At 34.4% G+C, this 20,834-nt stretch overlaps 3 protein-coding genes and 1 long non-coding RNA gene across 4 annotated transcripts; 2 read left to right on the top strand and 2 right to left on the bottom strand.

The window, feature by feature from the left end:
- The first annotated feature begins 720 nt into the window (after nucleotides 1–720).
- Nucleotides 721–7,008, top strand: LOC121236173 (transcription initiation factor TFIID subunit 6-like). The gene is made up of 12 exons (XM_041132703.1): nucleotides 721–1,034; nucleotides 1,472–1,558; nucleotides 2,147–2,248; nucleotides 2,341–2,449; nucleotides 2,832–2,935; nucleotides 3,018–3,155; nucleotides 3,256–3,351; nucleotides 3,842–3,966; nucleotides 4,685–4,817; nucleotides 5,137–5,262; nucleotides 5,376–5,487; nucleotides 6,438–7,008. Exons 1-12 carry the CDS (start codon nucleotides 909–911, stop codon nucleotides 6,788–6,790), a joined length of 1,611 nt encoding a protein of 536 aa, XP_040988637.1. The 5' UTR covers nucleotides 721–908; the 3' UTR covers nucleotides 6,791–7,008.
- Nucleotides 7,009–8,738: 1,730 nt separating this feature from the next.
- Nucleotides 8,739–13,222, bottom strand: LOC121236175 (cell division protein FtsZ homolog 1, chloroplastic-like). The gene is made up of 6 exons (XM_041132705.1): nucleotides 12,901–13,222; nucleotides 12,190–12,289; nucleotides 11,796–12,025; nucleotides 10,233–10,400; nucleotides 9,796–10,029; nucleotides 8,739–9,183 (listed from the first exon to the last, which is right to left on the bottom strand). The coding sequence occupies exons 1-6, from the start codon at nucleotides 13,147–13,149 to the stop codon at nucleotides 8,914–8,916; spliced, it is 1,251 nt and encodes a 416-aa protein (XP_040988639.1). The 5' UTR covers nucleotides 13,150–13,222; the 3' UTR covers nucleotides 8,739–8,913.
- LOC121236179 lies at nucleotides 10,850–11,295 on the top strand. The gene is made up of 2 exons (XR_005934663.1): nucleotides 10,850–10,946; nucleotides 11,211–11,295. It is a non-coding gene; the product is annotated as an uncharacterized LOC121236179 (long non-coding RNA).
- A 1,436-nt stretch (nucleotides 13,223–14,658) lies between the features above and the next one.
- On the bottom strand, nucleotides 14,659–16,452 carry LOC121236178 (V-type proton ATPase subunit e1-like). Its single transcript, XM_041132708.1, has 4 exons — nucleotides 16,382–16,452; nucleotides 16,131–16,266; nucleotides 15,422–15,469; nucleotides 14,659–14,997 (listed from the first exon to the last, which is right to left on the bottom strand). The coding sequence occupies exons 2-4, from the start codon at nucleotides 16,226–16,228 to the stop codon at nucleotides 14,934–14,936; spliced, it is 210 nt and encodes a 69-aa protein (XP_040988642.1). The 5' UTR covers nucleotides 16,229–16,266; nucleotides 16,382–16,452; the 3' UTR covers nucleotides 14,659–14,933.
- Nucleotides 16,453–20,834: the final 4,382 nt, after the last annotated feature.

Below are 20,834 nucleotides of genomic sequence, written 5' to 3' on the forward strand. Positions count from 1 at the left end.
GGTGCTTTGTTTGTGAAACGGAATTGTAAATTGCAATTTTAAACGACATGGTAAAGTATATATTTATTTTCTTCTGTCTGTTTGCCAGTCTTAACAATAGACGTTTAAGCTACAATCAACCAAATTGCCTATGCAGGTTTTGTATTTTCATATTGTTCAGGGTTACATATAATTTTCCAAAGATATTTTATACTGTCCCCAAGTTTAGCAGAGAGAGAGAGAGAGAGAGAGAAACTAAAAGCCATTTCGTTGGACACTTCCCAATGAAGTTCTCAACTTCTTCCAAATATTTTGGCCTTGAAATCTAATCTCATGAATTTTCATAGATAATGATATAATGTTAGCCAACTGTTAAAATTAGAGACTCTTTCACATCTATTTATATCCAAAAATGAAATAAATAGATTCAAATTTCTTCTCAATTTTCAAATTTCAATTAATTTATTATACTCCCAAGTCTGATTGCATCAACTCTTTTAGGTTGCGTTTAAGTAATGAGGTGATTTCGGATATTTTGTAAAAAGTAGATAAAAAATAATAATAAAATAATGAATAAGAGCATTTTCCACTATCCAAACTAGCCTTTATTCACGGTTTCCTGAAGAGAGGAAAAAAAAAAATTTCTAGCCCAATACGCCATTGGGCCGAAGTTTGGGCCTCACCCTCATTAATTTCCCATGCCCAGTAAAGTAGGCCCGGTAAACCTCGTATTAGTGACACCCGTGGCTTTTCTTCTTCGCCCGGACATCTCATACAATTTCTGCAGTTAACCCTAAGATCAAAAATTCACTCTCCGGCTCTCAGGTTCTAATCTTTTCAAATTACCCTGTTCATAATTTCTGATCTTAATATATCCACACACACGAACGCATATGTTTATATAGGGAAGAATAAAGAAGAAAGGAAAGATGAGCGTTGTCCCAAAGGAGGCAATTGAGGTCGTTGCACAGAGCATTGGAATTACCAATTTGTCCCCCGATGTTGCCCTCGCTCTCGCTCCCGACGTCGAGTACCGCGTTCGAGAGATCATGCAGGTATTATATGTATATATATTAGTAGATATGTGAGAGTTATAGTATGTACCGTGTTGATACTACTTGGACATTGTGGTAATCAGAAATTGCAAGAGCTAGCTTTAGTTCACCCTCTGGTTCTGGGATTAATTGGAGCTGTACAAACCCGTGTTAAAACATTGGATTCTTTCATACCAATACCAATACCAATACCAATATCTACCCGATTGATTAGTAGAAGAAATGGATAAGAATGCCAGTGAGCAACTGAAGTACATTCTATCGTCAAAGAGGGATGAACAGTAGATGGGATGGTTTTAGTTTTGAGAGAACATAGATATTGGGGAAGATTTTATAGTCGATGTAGCTTACATGATGATGAAGGTAAAGAAGTTACAATGGAGGGTTTTGAGAGAGAGAAGGAAACTAAATAGGTCTTTCGTTATCTGAAAATGCAGGAGGCGATTAAATGCATGCGCCACTCAAAGCGGACTAGTCTGACGGCTGATGATGTGGATAGTGCACTTAAGTTAAGAAATGTGGAGGTAAGTTAGAGCATTATTATTAAGTTGAGGTCTTCTTTGCTCGTATTGTTTTGATTGTCGTCTTGTTTCTTTTTACCCTTTTAAAGATATAAAGACGTGCTTTCTACATGATTTACTCTTTCTTGTTCTGTTGTATTTTATATTTTTTTTAAATGTTTGATTTCTGGTGCCACAAGTTTGAGCCAAGGCTTTTTGGGCTACGTTGTTGATGTGGCCCAGAAATCTCTGCGTACCACGTAGGTGATAGCTTACATTTGATTGATCTATTGAACATGTGGGTAATTCGAATTTTGCGTGTGAATATCTGTTTTAAGGTATTTATCTTGTAAAAAACTCATTTACTTGAGTTGTGGTGCCCCTTGCTTTTCTTTCTTTAATGAAATTTAATAAAACAAATTGTGAACTTGTGGGTATACACTTTGGCTGCCACCTATATAAATATATGTATATTATAAGTAATAAGAGAGCCTATAATACATATTGACCTCCCAAAAAAAGGGTATGCTTTGATTAAATTTGAAAAGGTTTATCTGCAATTTTCTCTTTGGCTTCAATTTTTTTTACTTGCATCTTCTCTACCTGCTGCAGCCAATATATGGCTTTACACCTGGAGATCCCCTGAGGTTCAAAAGGGCTGTTGGACACAAGGATTTATTCTATATTGATGACAAGGATGTGGAATTTAAAGATGTAAGTATTCAAAAATGACATTGACTGTACTGTTATAACTAAATTATGTAAATTACTTCCTATTGTTCCCTTATTTTTCCTAAATTATACAGGTTATTGAGGCACCCTTACCAAAAGCACCACTTGATACATCAGTTACCGCTCACTGGCTGGCAATTGAAGGTGTTCAACCTGCAATTCCAGAAAATGCTCCAGTTGAAGGTATTTAGCTAAACTTAGGTGCAATATAAGTGATGAAATGAGGGATCCATTGCTTGGTTATTGTATAATCCTAGAATCTCCTAGTCATTTCACAAAAGCACTGAATGAGCGTCTCATTTTCTTTCATATTAAACCTGCTAATCACACGCTGTGCTAGACTGCTAGTTCATTTTTGTAACTTCTGACTGGAAAGGGTTTTCTACTGGCAAATTTTCTGTTTCATGACTCACATGGTTTGATCTCTTTCAAATTGTTGTAATTTTTAAATTCATTACAAGCTCTAATATTTATGGCCTTGTTTAATTAATCCAAACTTCTTTAGTTTAAAAGTTTGATTTGCCCATCGTTGGTGCTTTAGACCTGTATTATGGTTTGTTTTCAGCACTTGCGGCAACTTCTGATGGAAAAAAATCTGAGTACACAGAAGATAGACTTCCCATTGACATTAAATTACCTGTTAAGCATGTTCTATCAAGGGAGCTTCAGGTAGCTTCCATATCTCCTAATATATGCATTTCTTTTTGTATTTCAAACATGTGACATTTTGTGCCAAATTCTTTTGCTATAGCTGTACTTTGAAAAAGTCACAGAACTGACTGTGAATAAGTCTGGCTCTGTCCTCTTCAAACAAGCATTGTTGAGCTTGGCAACAGATGCAGGACTGCATCCTTTACTCCCGTACTTCACATACTTCATTGCTGATGAGGTGATCTCAAGGCTGAATCATTTTTTTACTGCCCATTCTTAGTTTACTTTTGGTTGTAATTTTGCACATTTTGAACTCATATAATTCCAATTCATCTCAGGTTACACGTAATTTGAACAATTATTCTGTCCTGTTTGCTTTGATGCGTGTTGTTCGAAGCCTTCTTCAAAATCCACACATTCATATAGAACCTTATGTAAGTATAATAGTCGTTTTATTTGGGCCAATTATTAATCCATGCACATGTATAACCATTTTGAGCTTTGATGCTGAACTGTCCTCAAGATAACTATCAGAAGGATTTAGTAGTGGCTGTCACATCTTAAATGTTAATATAAAGCTGTTGTTTTACCGCTAGAAAAGTTTAACAAAGAGATAGGAAAAAGAGGTATATTTGGATGATGATATCTGGATTTGTGGATCTTCGTGAAAACTGTTTTATTAAAAAAAAAACTCCCAAACATGTAGACCCTTACTCTTGAATGCACAACGGGATGTAAAAAATGGCATGGCAAGGAACTTGTCAATGATTGTTGTTTGATCAATTATCCCATTATTAATTAGGGCTTGTAGGTGCTAACCCCCAGGCTTGGCACTGGTGGCATTTGTGAGAAGTACTTAATTCTGATTATTTCATTTCTAGGGTTTGTTTATTGTCTATCTAATATTGTGCTAATTTTATTCAGCTACACCAATTGATGCCATCTGTTATTACATGCCTTGTTGCGAAAAGATTAGGGAATAGATCTTCTGACAATCATTGGGAGCTTAGGGACTTTACAGCAAACCTGGTTGCTTCAATATGCCAAAGGTGAAAATTTTCTTGCTGTTTATATTAACAATACAAAACTTGATGTGGAATTAACATGACCGAGATTATTAGCATTCCGCTTCAATGATACATCTTTCAGTACAATTACACAAGTGCACAATAAACTTCTATCATTTTCTACAACTTAGTTGTTTGAAAGTTACTCAGGGGTTGGCTCAAGTGGTAAAGGCCTTGGGCTTGGGGGTATGCTCCCCCAGGTCTAAGGTTCAAATCCTCTTGGATGCAAACAATCTCTAGGGCCCATTGGATGGGGGATTTTCCCCTTGAATTACCCGATGTGCACTTGTAGGAAACTCCTTGCCGAGGGTCTATGCACCGCCGGGATTAGTTAGGACATTGTTCCTAGACACCTGGTGCCAATAAAGAAAAAAAAAAAAACATTTTAGTTGAACTTTGCTTTAGAATTTTCTCTCCTCATAAAGATGATATCCATGGTGCCTTATTCTTGTGCTTGTGTGCATAGAATATAAGCAAGGGTACCTTTTAACTAGCCTAGCCTTCTTTGTCCATGGGACTTAGAATTATGGGTGCATGTACTGAAATTATAATGACTACTCAGTTTACCTTTCTGTTTTAGTTTGTTTCACATGTAAGCTCTATTTGGTGAGATAAAGAGTACTAGCAGATATTGATCCACTTTATTTTTTCTTCTCATTTGAGATAATTTTTATATTCCTTGTTAGTTAAACTTTTGCAGATTTGGGCACGTTTATCACAACCTTCAGCCACGTGTCACAAGGACTCTGCTCCATGCTTTCTTGGACCCAACCAAAGCATTGCCCCAACACTTTGGTGCAATTCAAGGGCTAGCAGCCCTTGGACCCGGCGTGGTAACCTCATATCTCAATGCTTTTCTATGGCAAAAGGAGGATTGTGGGATAAAGTTGCAGTTTTTGAGATTGGAAGTATTGTATGGTCCTTTTAAATCAATCTTTAACTAAGGGAAAGTTAGTTTTGTAACAACCATTGACTATTTGATGTTTTAACTTTTTCCTGTGGTGTGTGTCTGCATTGGACCGCCAACAGCATGTTATACATTTGGTTGCAGTTGCTGCCATATTTGTGTATTTAATTTCTTATGCTTTGCTTTGAACACCATCTGTTTATGTTGGTTTTGAGCAATTTTTTATACTTGTAAACTCTGAACAGGTTCGTATGCTTATATTACCAAATCTTGAGCCATATTTGCAACTTCTGGTTCCAGAAATGCTGCTTGAGAAGCAAAAGAATGAGATGAAGAGGCGCGAAGCTTGGCGTGTTTATGGTGCCTTGCTGGTGAATACATATTGCAATATGACACTGTTTTTCGTTTTATTTTTCTTGAATGTGGTGTATTTTCTGTTTGTCTTGGATGTTACGTGGACCTGATAAAACCATCAACCTTCTAGTGTGCAGCTGGCCAATGCATGTACGATCGGCTCAAGATGTTTCACACTCTGCTCTTACCACCAACTCGTGCAGTCTGGAAGATCAATGGAAAAGTTGTGACTACAATGCGAAGTATGATTTATATTGTCAAGCTGGCATAAATAAGTATGCAATCCATTCGTATTTCATGCATATTTGTATGTTCAGTCAGAACATCCCTATGGACCCTATCTAGTAAGTTCAAAACTTTTTGGATGCCATAAGGCTGACTGTTAGGGTAGAATGCAAAAGAAATTTATAAGATTGATTTTAAAGGGAAGTGTAATGGTTTATGGTTGATTGTTCTAAACAACTCACACTCCAGGGGACTTGAACTCGAGATCTCAAACTCCCCCCTCCCGAGAAAATAGTTACTTCTGTTTCTTTTTCTTTTTTTTTTTTTGGGGGGGGGGGGGGGGGGAATGGGATGGGATGGGATGTTGACAGTGGTTTTGGGGTGATGGGAGAATTTATGCAATACAACATGCAACAAGTAAACGTGGATTTAATGGTTGGTTCTAAATATCATTGTGAGGGGATCTTGACAAATGTGTGTGGATGTAGGCATATCTTGTGTGTGCTCATATGAAAACGGTGCTTAGACAACCTAAATGTCATAAGTTCAAGTCTTGGGGTGTGCTTGGAAGAATGTTTAATGGCCGGTAGAAGTTTGTAGGAATTAGTTTTGATATTCCTCCCAGTAAATGATTAAGAGGAAAAAAGGGTGTTATGTATGTTGTTTTGAAAGGTAACGTGGAATAAATAGAAAGTTTCTTACTTATCAAAAAAATAAAAAATAGAAAATTTCTTATGAATGGAACTTCTTACAGTGTCTCTGTTGTGTGTGTGTGTGTGTGTTACTTGAACCTTTTGAGATGAAATTCATTTGGGCGAGGATAATAGTGACTCATAGATTGATTAGAAGCCTTTTGTTTTGTTTGGAATCTTCATTGACATGTAACCACTGTGTCATATGATTCTTACAACAATGTTCTGCCACCTATTTAATCTTCATTATCCACTCTGCATCCTTGTTAACCTAGATAAACGCAAGGCTAGCACGGACAACTTAATGCAGCAACAACCACTCAAGAAAATAGCAACTGACAGCACAATGGGTGTAGTACCAATGAACTCCATGCAAGGGATAACAGGTGGGTATTCCACTGCTGTAGGAGGTTCCAGCACTGGTTTGTCATCAATGTCTCGGCAGTTACCAGCTGAAAACATTTCTGGAAGGGAGATTGGTGGTAGGGCGGTAAAAGTTTCTACCGTTCTCTCTCAGGCTTGGAAGGAGGACATGGATGCAGGACATATGTTGGGGTCTTTGTTTGAATTTTTTGGTGAAAGCTTGTTTTCTTTTACCCCAAAACCCGAGCTTGCCTTCTTCTTGTGATGAATTCATAATCGATAGGAGTACTTGTTCTCAAGAATGTGTAAATTTACATGAGGACATTGCTGCCAAGCAAATATGAAAGTCATCTGCTAGTAAATGACATGTAGGTCCAAAATAGGAAGTCGTATGCAATTTATAATTCTTGTGTATGAAAATTTGCCTACAAAAGTGATTCTTTACATTTATCTTACGAGCAAGCCAAGAGGGGGTTCTTTGCACTTATTGACTGAATTCTACTCTCATAGACCTTGATTGACAGTTAGAAAAACAGTTCATTACTCTGGAACAAAGGGTTATGAGTTATGGCAATTCATGGAGCTGGAAAGCCAAGATTGGGGGGCAAGCAGACCCTAACGCTAATTGGAACATATCTATTTCCTCAAGGTATTCTACTTGGGCTTGCCTTTTTAACTCGAATCTTGTTGGGTGCCTTCGGCCGTTACACGGTCCAATAGTGTAATTAGTAGTACGCTTTTTGTTTCTCGTTGGAATTCTACAATGAACGTGCTGTTCAACTTCTATCAGAAAGCTGAGAATTTTTTATTTTATTTTATTTTATAGGTAAACGGCAATATTAATATGGATAGGCATAGTTCAAGTAAATAGAAGATATACAAGAGATAAAACTTATCTAGGTCACTATAGAAGAAAGAAAATCATGTACATTTAGGCCATTACAATCTTTAGCTATAACCCAAAGAAATAAAGTGCGAAAAAATAAAGCTCGAATCTCCTCTAAAGTCCACTCCTTGTCTTCGAATGTCCGCTCATTACGCTCTCGCCATATGCACCATATAATGCAAGTAGGGATCATCTTCCACACAGCTTTGATTTGTGGAGCACCACTCGACATCACCCAACTGACTAATAACTCAACTACTTTGTTAGGCATCAACCAGTTTAGCTCTATTCGACTAAACATTTCGCTCCACATGGCTCTCATTGTCTCACAATGTAGCAGGAGATGATTCACTGTTTCGCCAGTTTTCTTGCACATACAACACCAATCTGAGATAATTATTTAGTGCTTGTGCAAATTATCAATAATCATGATCTTACCTAGTGCTGTTGTTCAAGAGAAGAAGAGTGCTTTGGGAGGCACCTTATTCATTCACAAACTTTTCCATGGGAAATGAGTGTTTGGTAGAAATGTAAGAGACTTATTAAAGTAGCGAACCAAGCAAGTACCCTTGCCTCCAGGTGTCCACCATAACTTATCTTTCCCCAATTCATTCAACTTCATAGAATAAACAGAGCTGAAGAAAGCCTCAAAACTTTCTATTTCCCAATCTTAGGTTGCTCTACTAAAAGTGACATTCCATTAGATTTGGTCTCCTGAATGAACCATGAGATCCACCACCGAAACTTCTTGATCACATGTCACTCAAAAAATGGATGGAAAATAGTCATTTATTGCCACCTCTCCACACCAATATCCCTCCAAAATTTTATACAGTACCCTCCCCACCATCAATTTCTTAGGGTAAGTAAAGACCACTCACCCTCTTCTTATTTGCTTCCAAACCCCCACACCATAGGACTCATTCCCCTCTCTAGTACCCCAACTCCCCATAGACTGCCATGTTTGCAATCTACCACTAATTTTCAGAACTTCCGGTTCCATATTGTATCTCCAAAGCCATTTACCAAGAAGTGCCTGATTAAAAGTTCTCGAGTTCTTTATCCCAAACCCACCTGACGGAATTGACCTGCATACCTTGTCTTAGCTGACTAGGTGAAACTTGAAATCATCCCCCATCCCACTCCATAAGAAATCACAAGAGTTTTTCTATCCGTGCCGCCACGCAAGCTGGAATTGGAAAAACAGACGTAAAGAAAGCAAACAATTTTAACTAACATTGAATCATTTCCATTGAAGCCCGATTCTATCACATAACGATCAATAGTTTTGATCAGAGTAATGCTTTCCAGACTTGAATTTTTTAACAACTTTCTAATTGAGGACTAGTAGAGAACATGATAAAAGAATGAGTACTCCAAGAACCCTAACTACATAAATACGAGTAAACCCTAAAAGAAAGTGACATTCCCATACCCTAAGCTTCAAGATCATTACAGGGTTAAATGGAAAAAGTGGTTGAACCAAAAAAAAATGGACGGAGTTAAAAGAAGAGCTTTCGCGGAGGTGGTCTGGATGGAACAGTTGACGGCAAGGTTGAGGAGTTGAGGGAGAAGGGCATTCCCTTACTTTCTTGGCCCCCTGTAACTTTTTCAATCAGCCTTGCTGCCTTGGGGTCTGTCAACAGTGTCTTCTGAAAAGACTGCGAGAACCCAGTCGCAATAATGGTAACATGAATCTCTCCGTTGTAGCGATCATCCACAACAGCCCCAAATATGATGTTAGCAGAAGGATCTGCCAAACTCGTCACAACCTGAAAGAGGTCATTAAATCAACATATGTGCAGATATTAATCCATTGCATATGGGGAAAAGAAGCAAAAAAACCTGCAAAGAGAGATCCTAGGTTGTTTTTTTTTTTAAATATTTGGTGAGAAGGCTAAAAGATGCTGGTGGCTGATGTGCCCTCCACTCTACATAAACCTTTTTGGGACAATTTAGAATAAATCAATTATGAAAATTGAAGCGGCATTTCTATGCCTTCTCTGAATCTCTAAATTATGCAAATAGTACTGGTTATCAGAGAGAGGAAGCTCTCTCAACTGGCTCAACAGGTAGCAACAAGAAGATTATTCACATTTTGTGATGTCATAGCACATGGAATACCAAAGAACAGAATGAACTTAAATATAAATTACTTCAGGGGGCATAGGGAAAATCTCATTTCCATTTACCAAATAAAACCAAAAAGAAAAAAGAAAAGGCCAAAATCAACTTGCTGATTTCTAGGGATTTCAGGCGTGGTTCTATACGAGAAAATTCACTCATTAAATTCAATATTACTCATCCAAACTCAATGCAAAATGATGGTGAAGTGTGCCTTCTAATATAACAATAGAAATCAGTAGCTCATATATTTCAAGTACCTGAGACACTCTGTTCACTTCCTGCAGGGTTATGTCCTTCCCTCCTGTAATATTGTACACTACCCCTGTAGCTGATTCAATTGAGGATCCAATGAGGGGAGCTAAAGTAGCTTGTTCAGCAGCTTCAACTGCACGGTTTTTGCTGGAGGAAACTCCTACTCCAAGCATTGCAGTTCCTGAGTCTTTCATGACTGCCTTGACATCTGCAAAATCCACATTTACCAGTCCAGGTATCTGCAAACGAACATTTCAATCTTCATACTATCTTCAAGGAGCAGAATAATAATTAAAAATATTGGTGTGTATTTCTTTGATTATTAGGTAACTAATAATGAATTCATTCTATGTTTAATGAGTAGCCATGGGCTAGACTTCTTAAATTAACTGGATTAGAAATGAAGTGTGAACATACAGTTCAGATTTCACAAAACACCCACCGTGATTATGTCTGAAATTCCTTGCACTCCCTGACGTAGAACATCATCAGCAAGAAGGAAAGCATCCTGAAGGGGTGTCTGCTCATCAGCAATATCCAGGAGACGGTCATTGGGAATGACTATAAGAGTGTCAACATTCTTTTGCAACTTTTCAATAGCCTCCAATGCCTGAAGAGATTTTAATACAATATAATTTGTAACTTCAGAAACTATAGAAATTTGTTAGCACCGTACATATCGCCGCAATATTATAAATTATCAGCTTCCTTCAGTGTGTCTAGTCTCTACACTACCATTAGCAAGCATATTATAGCTAAGCAAAGCAACTCATCTACAGTAATTAATAATCGTAAACAGCAAGCTAGAGTTGTTTTTAAAGAGCATCTTAAGACATCCTGTCATCCCAAACCCGGTCAAAGTGGATGGAAGAAGCCGTCAATTACTTTATATATAGCTCTGTGTGTGTGCAACTAAACGAAATAGAAAAAATCATCAATAAATAAAGCAATTCCATTTAACAAATGGAAAAAAAAAACATTTTATTGATGGCAATAAGCATACCCCAAGTACACAGGATGTATATAATAGTTTACAAATGATGAAACTACAGTTTGAAGCATGATATTCTGTGATATCCCATATAATAAGGATAAGGGCAGGTGGTGAATGAGATCCCACATTGCTTGGGAATGAGAAGTTCTTGCTCTTTATAAGGTTTCAATGAGGCTCCAATTGTATTATTGACTAGTCCTTTGGAAGTATAAGTCATGTGGTTTGGACCTTCTATTAGGGCATTACAAATGGTATCATAGCCTATCCCAATCAGAAATGTGGGACTTAAGCCATGCTACTTACGACGGACAAGCTTGACAAGGACATTGGAAATGCCCATATGATAACCCATATGATAAGGATAAGAGTCGGTGGTGAATGAGATCCAACATTGTTTGGAAATGAAATGTTCTTACTCTTTATAAGGTTCCAGTGGGGCTCCAATTGTATCATTCACTAGTCCTTTTGGAGTATAGACCATGTGATTTGGACTTTCTATTGGGGCATTACATATTCTGAACATCCAAAGCAAAATAGGAGAGTCCAAAGCCATGCATACATTTCTCCTATTTGAAACGGGAAAAAAACATTTAAAAAGGCATCCAAGTTCATAGGATGTATAAGAGAGTAATGCCTTGCTAGAAACAGAAAAAGGAAATAATAGAACCTCAGCCCGTTAATTTTTTTTTTTTTTTTTTTTAAAACATAGGACATCTGTGCCTATTGAACTCAAGATCTATGGATGACGCATCAAAGCATTTTAAAATATGAAAAATGATAAACACACATCACTTTTCACAACATTTTACACAACAATGTTTTAAAAAGAAGGTTATTTTTGTAAACTAACTTGTAAAAGTAACATCATTTTACCAAAATACCTTTATTTTAAAACTTGTGTTGTGAAATGTGTTGTGTGGATATCATTACTCTTAAAATATTTGGTTAGGAAATTAGTGACAACAATTTAAGTTTTCCACGATTTCCTGAGTAGATCAAAAGGGCACCTGCCTGCAAGGACCTCTTACGTCCTTCAAAGCTGAAAGGATAGGTAACCACACCAACAGTCAAATAACCTGCCTCCTTGGATATCTGGGCAACAACTGGGGCAGCACCAGACCCCGTTCCTCCACCCATACCAGCAGTTATAAACACAAGATCTGACCCCTTAAGAGCATTTGCAATGGCTTCTTTCGATTCCTCCGCAGCTTGTTCCCCCAAAAGTGGATTCCCGCCCGTACCTGCATCGCCATCAAATAAGCCAATCAATAGACACAGTACTACTACCAAAACGTAGATGAGAGCTCGATAGCAATAATATATAAGACCACTGGCCTTGCTTGTGTGCGTATTGCCTAAAGCTTCAAAAGAGGGAACTAAACAAATCAGAGTGAGAGCGCAAGACCTAGTCCACGAGTCAAAAGCTCTCCAATTTGAAGTGGGTTCTCAGCAGCGGACTGTAATAGTGATTGTGCATCCGTGTTTATAGCATAGAAATCGACGCCCTGAAATATGAAAATTGTAAAACAACAAGATTAACAACCTCTTATACTTCTTAACCGTATCCCACGCATACTTCAAACAACAAAAGGTCATAAGAACCCGATTCGAGGTCATGCATGAAATATATGAATCAGTAAGGTAAGGTCTTTTAACCATATCAACTCAAGCACATCACATACCCGCAAAAAGTATTACGCAACATAGGCATTTTACTATAGAGTTAACAAAGCAATATGGAAAGGACAATGATAGAACAACTATCATTGTTGTTCAGGGGGTACACACGGAAGATGCACGGGATGGTGCAATTCGCTCTGTTCATGCACTGTATCATGAACAGTACAAATTGCACCATCCCTATATCTTTCCCTGTATCATGGATTGGATGCTAAGTAGATTTTCTCAATTTTTTTATAAAATGGCGACAGCTTATAATTATTTTACAAGACAAATGACAACACGAAAAACGGATATAACTGAAGTACAACCGCAATGGGTGTTAAAAGGAAATTCAAACACACGGTCACTAACAAAATGAGGAACGCGGATAGAAAGAAGGACGAGGAATTTCGTAGTTTGAGCCCAGGCCCGGAAAATGTGAGGGGAAACCCACGTGTAAACCGCTGCCAATCATGCGATTAACGGCATTGTTGCCACCCCCGCCGACCCCGACCACCTTAATCTTGGCTGATTCCACTGGGTGAAAGGAGCATCTGACAACCCCAAAATGGCGTCGTTTCCGGAAAGTGCTTCTTCTTTGAGAAACGCATTCTCTAAAAGGGAATATCTTGTGGGGAAATGATGTGGGAATTGAAGAGGTTGAGATCAGCTCGTTTGGGTTTGTGAGCTGAAGCGTCGCCATTTCTACAAGAAGTGAGGGATGTGGAGAGAAATGGGTTTTTAGGGTTTTAAACGGAACAAATTAAACAATGAAAAGCGAAAAAAAACAAAAGCCCATTTGGAATTTTGGATAGTCTTATCTGGGGTGGATAGTTGGGAAAGACTGGATGGGCCCATTGTGCCGATTTGACGGGCTTCCTCCTCTATAAAACATCGCCTTCATCACGCCCTTTTACTAGCGGCCTGTTAGATTCTCAGGCCTAGTTTGTTTTTATATATAAATGAGATAAAATAAGATAAAAATTAAAAATTTAATAAAATATTTTTTTAATATTATTTTTATTTTGATATTTGAAAAAATAAATTTTTTATTTTATTTTATATAAGAATTTGAGAAAATTGTAATGATTAGATGAGTTGAGAAGTTTCCTGAAAACAAATAAGGCCTTAAGTTCTTTAAAAAATTTAACAAGTATTAGATATTTAGATCTATGCTCGATCTAATACGTAAAAAATTTATATATTGATATAATTTTTTTTATAAACATAATTTATATATTGATATAATTTAATATAATACTTAAAAATTAATTTACAATAAAAATAATTTCTAAAAAAAATAAGAGTTGAGAAATGGTGAAGTGACAACCCAACCCCAACTTGATTACAACTATAAAATAAAATAAGATTATTTTGAATTATTTTTAACTTTTTTCTTTTGATTTGATGAGTCTAGATTAAAAGAAAATATATTATTTTATTTTAAAGTTGTGGAATTGTGAATGGATTGTTGTCCTATCTTTACTCAAAAGATTTTTACAATATTATCTTTGTATTAAATCACGTCAGTATATAAAACTTTTTATATAAAATTGTTGTACATACTAAACATTTTTCCAAAATTATTGTGAGAAATTCTTGCGACGTTTTTTACTCTGTTTTTTCTTTTGTAAGCAAGCTGATGCCCTCTCACTCGTTAGATGAAATGTTTTGTGGGCATACATAAGTTAAAGATTCGAGACATTTCCTATGCTCTTTCCTCTTTGCTCTCCACGTTCATGAACCAAGCAAAGAAACATAATTAAGAAAGAACCAAGAAAAATAAAAGAAAAAAGAAATTTTTTTAACTAGTTCGATTATAAATATATAATTATCGTCTTTTGTTTTCTCCCGCAGATACATCCCATTTGGCATTTAGTTCAAACTTCACAACCTCACAAGTCACAACAGCACACTTGAACCCAAAACAGTACGCACCTCTCTCTAGTATTCTATATACTTCCACATTCTTAACGTCTTCTTTTCTGTCTCCCCTCTCTTTCCTATGTCTACATCATTGCTCTCTCTCTCTCTCTCTCTCTCTCTCTCTCTCTGTCTCTGTGCAACCCCCAAATTGTAATCTCCTGTTCCATGTTTTCTTGCGAAATGCTTTCTGCTATAGTTCATCTATTATAGCAGAAACACAGGTGGTGTAGCTTATATGTAGCATGGGTAATATGAGGTTCTCTTTATAGCCTCCGTAAAATTAAAGAAAAAAAACTCTAGCATCATTTATTTCATTTAAACTACATATTTGTAATTTCAATGTCTGATAGAATGATTTCTGAAGTGAATGAACAGTAAAAATAGCAACTTCATAGCACCTAAGTCCTCACATTAAGCAACAATACAAAATAAATTCAAGGATTATGCTCATACAAGAATTACATATACAAGAAGATACTGAGGGATCCATAAAAACCAAAATCCGATACTCGGTTAGACGCTCCATAACCCATATTGTAAACGCATGTTCACAGAACTTCATCAACCTTCACTCAGAATTGGTACAATAAGTGGTTTCATCTGTGCAAGATATACAATCGCCCACCTAACAGAGCAAAAGAGCATGGCATGATAACGAAGAAACAGTTATATGTAGAAAAAAGCATGTACATTTCTCAAATTATAGTTGCACCCAGCAAGAAAAGAAAAGAAAAGAAAATAAAGTCATAATACTTGAATTTTAGACCCACAGTGTGTAACCTTTGAAAGAATCTGTTGTATGAAGGTGGATAAATGATTTAACATGCTGAATCTAAGACTGTGTCATTGCCTTGATCATGTACCCTATTTTTATCGTACTGAGTTATAATACATGAAGTGCTGCCTAAACACAAGAAAGGATAAGTCTTCGCCAAAAAGATGTAACAGATGAACTAGCTTTAACCGACAACATCTAATTGAATGGATTTTTGAATTTCTTGCCAAGTAATAGCTGAAACTAAAAAAATGCAGATTAAACGTGAACTTACATCATCCAACAGCAGACTGTTGCTGTAATAATCAATGTTAGGCGGAACCTGATAAGAGAAACAGATTAGTCCATTTTTCTTATTACAGATGATGGAAAGCAGATACACAGGCGCTCTAGAAGAAATGAAGAATAACACAGGCAACTAAAAAAACAATCTATCTTTATTGTTTTTAGTTGACATATATTGTCTTCGATAGATGGTTGAACATTACAGACCTATTTAGAAGTCCCGTAACCACATTTACTCAAATCACAATCTGAAGATGAAAATGGAATTTCATTAGCACACCTTGTATGCATAACATCAGACTATTGCACAGACACTTTGAGATACCTCTATTTTCTTTGATAATGTGGATGGGATTCAAAATTGTTGGTGGGTGTTTCTGAACACCAAGAAAGACTCGATGACAACTGCCACGCTAAGAACCTTCATTTTAAATGCTGAGATTATTTCTCACATCCTTTTTAAACTATGAACTAACTCATCTATGCAGTTTCAGCCGAAATCGTACAACAAGCCTAAGCCAAATGCAGAAAAGTTGCGAATTTTAGCTAGCCTAATACTGTATAAGTTCAAACACAACCTTGAATTACGGAAGCAGCAGATTGATATAATCAAATAGACAACCAGCAGATTTTAGGAAGATAATGAAATGAGAAAAAAATTTTAAAATTGGAAATGAATTGGAATATGAGAGATGTACAAATTAGTAGAGGGTCCTCTATTGCAGCAAATTCTTGTGCACAGAGATGCAATGATCCCAATCACCATGAAAATTAGGGTTGTCACAAGGAAACCCATGTCGATTTCTCTTCGATGCTGGAGAGAAAAACCAATTCCTGCAATGAAGAGGAATTCAAATCGGATCTAAAATTTGATTGAGGCACAAAATCAAAATCAGAAATGAACCGAATATAAGATCTCGTCGAGAGGGAAAGGATTATGTTTGGTTACCGAGAGACACAGAATACAGAATAGTTGGGTGACCCGTTTGATAATTTGAACCTCGAATTATATAAACGCGAACGAACTCGTCCAATGCCGTGATTGCAATTGGCCCAAGCTTAATGGGCCTGAATTGTGCAAAGGAGATCGAGCCTAATCTAGGCCCAGCCTGGTATGAAGCCCCGGAACCCGAGGGGCTGCCTTCTAGAATTTTGAGACCGCAAACTCTCGGCCGAGCCCATTATAGGAACATAAATCCACTTGCTATGTTGGGCATTGGCCCAAAACAGGGAAATAGATAATGGACCAAACTATCTTAGTGATTGAACGATCATAGACGGCTACAACATTTTTTTATTAAAATAATATTTCAACAGATAGTTGATAAACAGAAACTTCGTATATATAATCATTTAAATCTGAAATATTAAAAAAAAAACGTTGATATTAGTCCAACTCTGCTACTACAATTTCTCAAAAAAAAAAAAAGACTCTGCTACTACAAGTTAAAGTATAATGAGATCAAACGATGCAAGGTAGATAAAATAAGTGCAAGATAATGATAGATCACTGCATTCAATTGCATGAAGCCAGCCAAGTTTTACCCACTTCTTATCATCTTTGAAATAAGTATCTACCATTAAAGTTGTGCACTGCAGTCAGACATGACAGCGAATGTTCATTGCATACACGACAGTTCTAGTACCGACATTTTATATATATATATGAATGTTTATAATCAATTACTTTCACTTCTATATCTTATATTTACAGTTTTTTTTTATTTTTTTTATAAAATATATGAGTATTTTTTATAAAATGTGAAGTGTAAAATAATAAATAATAATTAATAAGAATAATTTTATATATATATATATATATATATAGACATCCAAACACCTTAAGTGGTGTGCTTATTTTTGTAGACGACATGAATCAATTTTTTTTTTTTTTTTTTCTGGCGCTGGTTCCTATATCTATAATTACCAAAAGGGCAAAAAATATGGAGAAGATAAATTCTGGTGAGAAATATAAACTGAATTAGGCACCATTAGATTAAAAAGTAATTTTAACTCTTTTTTATTTTATCTTATTATAATTTTTTTAAATTTTTATATAAAATATAATAAATAATTTAACTTTTTAAAATTACATCAGATAATAATAAACTTATAACCCTTTTACCACCACTTTACTACTCTTAATATATTTGTTTTTTAATTTTTTAAGTATTTTTTTAATAACCTTAATTATTAAAAAAGATTAAAAAAATATAAAATTTCACTAATATTTACCTTTTTAACCATTAAACAACAAAATTAAAAAAATTAAAAAAATAATAGAAGATTGGTAATATTATCATTATTTAATCTAAAAATAATAATAATAATAATTTAATAATATTTTATTTAATTTATTTAAAATTATCTAAACTCAACTTTTTTTTGTTTTGAATCAATCTAATCTCAACTTATCCATATCGCACTGATGTGTAAGACTTTTCGCCGCGAGCTAGTGAGTGCGCATAATTAATTCCTATAGATATCGATGATCTGATCCTGCAGATAAGGGTCCACTCCGACAGGAAATTGATTGTCGAGTAATGTCATTGACACATTGTCAACAACTAGTGCACGATTCTTTGCATCACTCTTTTACTCATACCAAACACGTTGTAGGCCAGTTTGGAATCTGGATAGAAGAGTGATCTAAATTCATTTTATCAAATTATTATAATTTTTTTAAATTTTTATATAAAATTTTATAAATAATTTAATTTTTTAAATATTAAAATAATATTATTATTAAAAAATAATATTCAAATAATATTTTATTTAAATTTCCTTTTATTCAATCCTTCTCAATTTACTGTATAAACACACCTCCTAGTTAACGTGTTAAATTACCCGTACCGATCAGCAGCTGATTATTTTTTATTATATATATTTTTATTAAAATTTAATACTTTTACGTATATAGATTTAATTTATATTTGAATTGTGAGTTAAAGATGCGAGTTTTTCGTTATTATTTATAAATTTCTTATAATTATTATTATTATTATTATTTACAAATCAATCAATTAATCTATAGGATGGATCTACGCCCACCGCTGGGGCCCGCTAATACATTTTATTTTTTTCATTATTTTACCCTTTTTTTATGAATTTTTTAATATTTTTAAAAAAATAAAAATATTCATAATATTATTAAATAATACTTTCTTAATGATAAAATAAAAAATTACTGGCGGAGCCCTCAACGGTAAGCATTTTCTTAATCTATATAACAGATCTATCCAGAACATTTTAATTACAAGAATGTCCCATCCAAAACCTGACGTAAGAGGTGACGTAGTAATCCATGTAAAGAGTCAAATCAAGATAAAAAATATTCTAATCTCAAATAAATTATAAAAAATTAATCTTAAAAATTTACCTGATTTTATATATTATAAAATTATTTTTATTATAAATTAGAAAAACAAATCACATAAAATTATATCAACTTATAAATTATTTTTTTAAAATTCTTTTGGACCATTCTTAATAGAGGGGTTTATTATAATTTTTTTAAATTTTTACATAAATATATAATAAATAATTTAAATTTTTAAATTTAAAATAAAAATAATATTATAATATTTTATTTAATTTTTAATAAAATATATCATCTCATCTTATTAAAATTAATTAACTAAATGAGACCTAAAAATTATATTCAATGGAAGGGAGCAAGAATTAAGATTTAGTTTATTTTTAAAAAAAATTTCAACTCATTTAATAGAATTATTATAATTTTTTTAAATTTTAATATAAAATAAAAATAATATTAAAAATATATTCTAATAATATTTTATTTAATTTTAATTTAAACTCATTTCATTTTATTTATAAAAATAAATAAGATTAATATTTTATTTCAACTCATAAATATAAAATATAATAAATAAATAATTTTTTTATTTTAAAATAAAAATAATATTTTATTACCTTAATATCTGAACGCAGCTTAAGAGATCACGGTAGCACTGAATCTAGCTAGCTAGGCCCACGTACGAACGTTGTTGAAAGGTCAAAGTTTTAGGGCAGTTTCCATTTCTCTTGTGACCCAATGACGCAAGGGGGGACGTATGCATGCAAGATATTGATCATTATACGTACTATTCGATTTTGGACTAGAGTGATGCCGATAGTAGTAATCGCCAGTATGCCACTGGTAAAATTTATCTTTTTATCTTTATCTTTTTTCTTTTCACCGCTAGACTTCAACGATCGAATACAATTAGCAAATTAAAGAAACGAGTGAACTTATAATATAATTATTGGCTCTGTTAATGCTGAAAATCACACAACAGTCTAAACGGAGAGGAATAATCATTTCCGACTTGCTACGACGATTTGGACTTCAACCGGTGTACTTTGGAGTCCCGGCATAATTCAAGATCGTTGTCGCGTACGTTTATAGTAGTGAATATAAAATAAATATTAAAAATATAAAAAAGAGATAGACACATAAAATTATATAATTTAATATAAAATTTACATCCACATATTTTTGAAGAGAAAATATCTATTATAATAAATTTATTTACAGTTTATCATAATCCCTTGATTTTACTACATAATGGATATTTTTTGGTATAAATCTTGTCGTTAGATCTCTTTTTCTTTTTCGAAAGAAGAAGTCAAAATTTTCCTTGAAATCATCTTACCTTTTCTTTCTATATGCACATCTTTTCACGTGCCTCTAGGAGCTTTGTCGCAATCTCTTGCGTTGTCATCACACATCTTCCTTTCTATTATTTTATTTTTCTTGTTTCTCTTATCCTGATACCCGTCTTATCTCATATTCATTTCTCTTCTTTTATTTTTTCATAGTGGGACCTCTTCGTTGCCAAACAAGGCCTTAATATGTCGGTTATTTTCGACCATGTATATTTTATCTCTCAACTCCGTTTCTAGAATTAATTTGAATATTGGTTTCGCTTATTACACGTTACTTAAAAACCTAATATATAAAGGGAGAAATGATCAACTACCCAGCAAACAAGGAAATTAATTAAGATGCATGGCTATAACACATGCAACACATGTGGCAGCTTGAAGTACTACGTAAACGATCGATGAGCTTTGGTAAGGAGATCCGTGGGCTTATCATGCAATTATGCATATTTTTAAAAAATCGGTTTAAATAGTGAGGTGAGATGAGATAGTTTTAAATAAAAGTTAAAAATTTTAAAAAAATATATATTGATATAATATTATTTTTAATATTATTATTATTTTAAAATTTTAAATTATTTATTATATTTTATATTAAAATTTAAAAAAATTAGAATGATAAGATAAAATGAAATATTTTCACTATCTAAACGGAATCCGATAGATTTTTCCACCATTGAACATGCATGCACGCACAAACTTATATCATACGGAAACCACCTTGCTGCATGCATGAT

This window comes from Juglans microcarpa x Juglans regia, chromosome 6D (assembly GCF_004785595.1).
Source record: "Juglans microcarpa x Juglans regia isolate MS1-56 chromosome 6D, Jm3101_v1.0, whole genome shotgun sequence".
Lineage (NCBI taxonomy): Eukaryota > Viridiplantae > Streptophyta > Magnoliopsida > Fagales > Juglandaceae > Juglans > Juglans microcarpa x Juglans regia.

Coding starts and splice junctions, on each gene's coding strand:
- LOC121236173 (XM_041132703.1), top strand. CDS start 909: ATGAGCGTTGTCCCAAAGGAGGCAATTGAGGTCGTTGCACAGAGCATT. Junction 1,035..1,471: donor GCGTTCGAGAGATCATGCAG/GTATTATATGTA, acceptor CTGAAAATGCAG/GAGGCGATTAAATGCATGCG. Junction 5,263..5,375: donor GTGTTTATGGTGCCTTGCTG/GTGAATACATAT, acceptor TCAACCTTCTAG/TGTGCAGCTGGCCAATGCAT.
- LOC121236178 (XM_041132708.1), bottom strand. CDS start 16,228: ATGGGTTTCCTTGTGACAACCCTAATTTTCATGGTGATTGGGATCATT. Junction 15,470..16,130: donor AGAGGACCCTCTACTAATTT/GTACATCTCTCA, acceptor TTCTCTTATCAG/GTTCCGCCTAACATTGATTA. Junction 14,998..15,421: donor ACAGTCTGCTGTTGGATGAT/GTAAGTTCACGT, acceptor TTGCTCTGTTAG/GTGGGCGATTGTATATCTTG.
- LOC121236175 (XM_041132705.1), bottom strand. CDS start 13,149: ATGGCGACGCTTCAGCTCACAAACCCAAACGAGCTGATCTCAACCTCT. Junction 10,401..11,795: donor GACGTAAGAGGTCCTTGCAG/GCAGGTGCCCTT, acceptor AAATCTCTTCAG/GCATTGGAGGCTATTGAAAA. Junction 9,184..9,795: donor AAGTGAACAGAGTGTCTCAG/GTACTTGAAATA, acceptor GACCTCTTTCAG/GTTGTGACGAGTTTGGCAGA.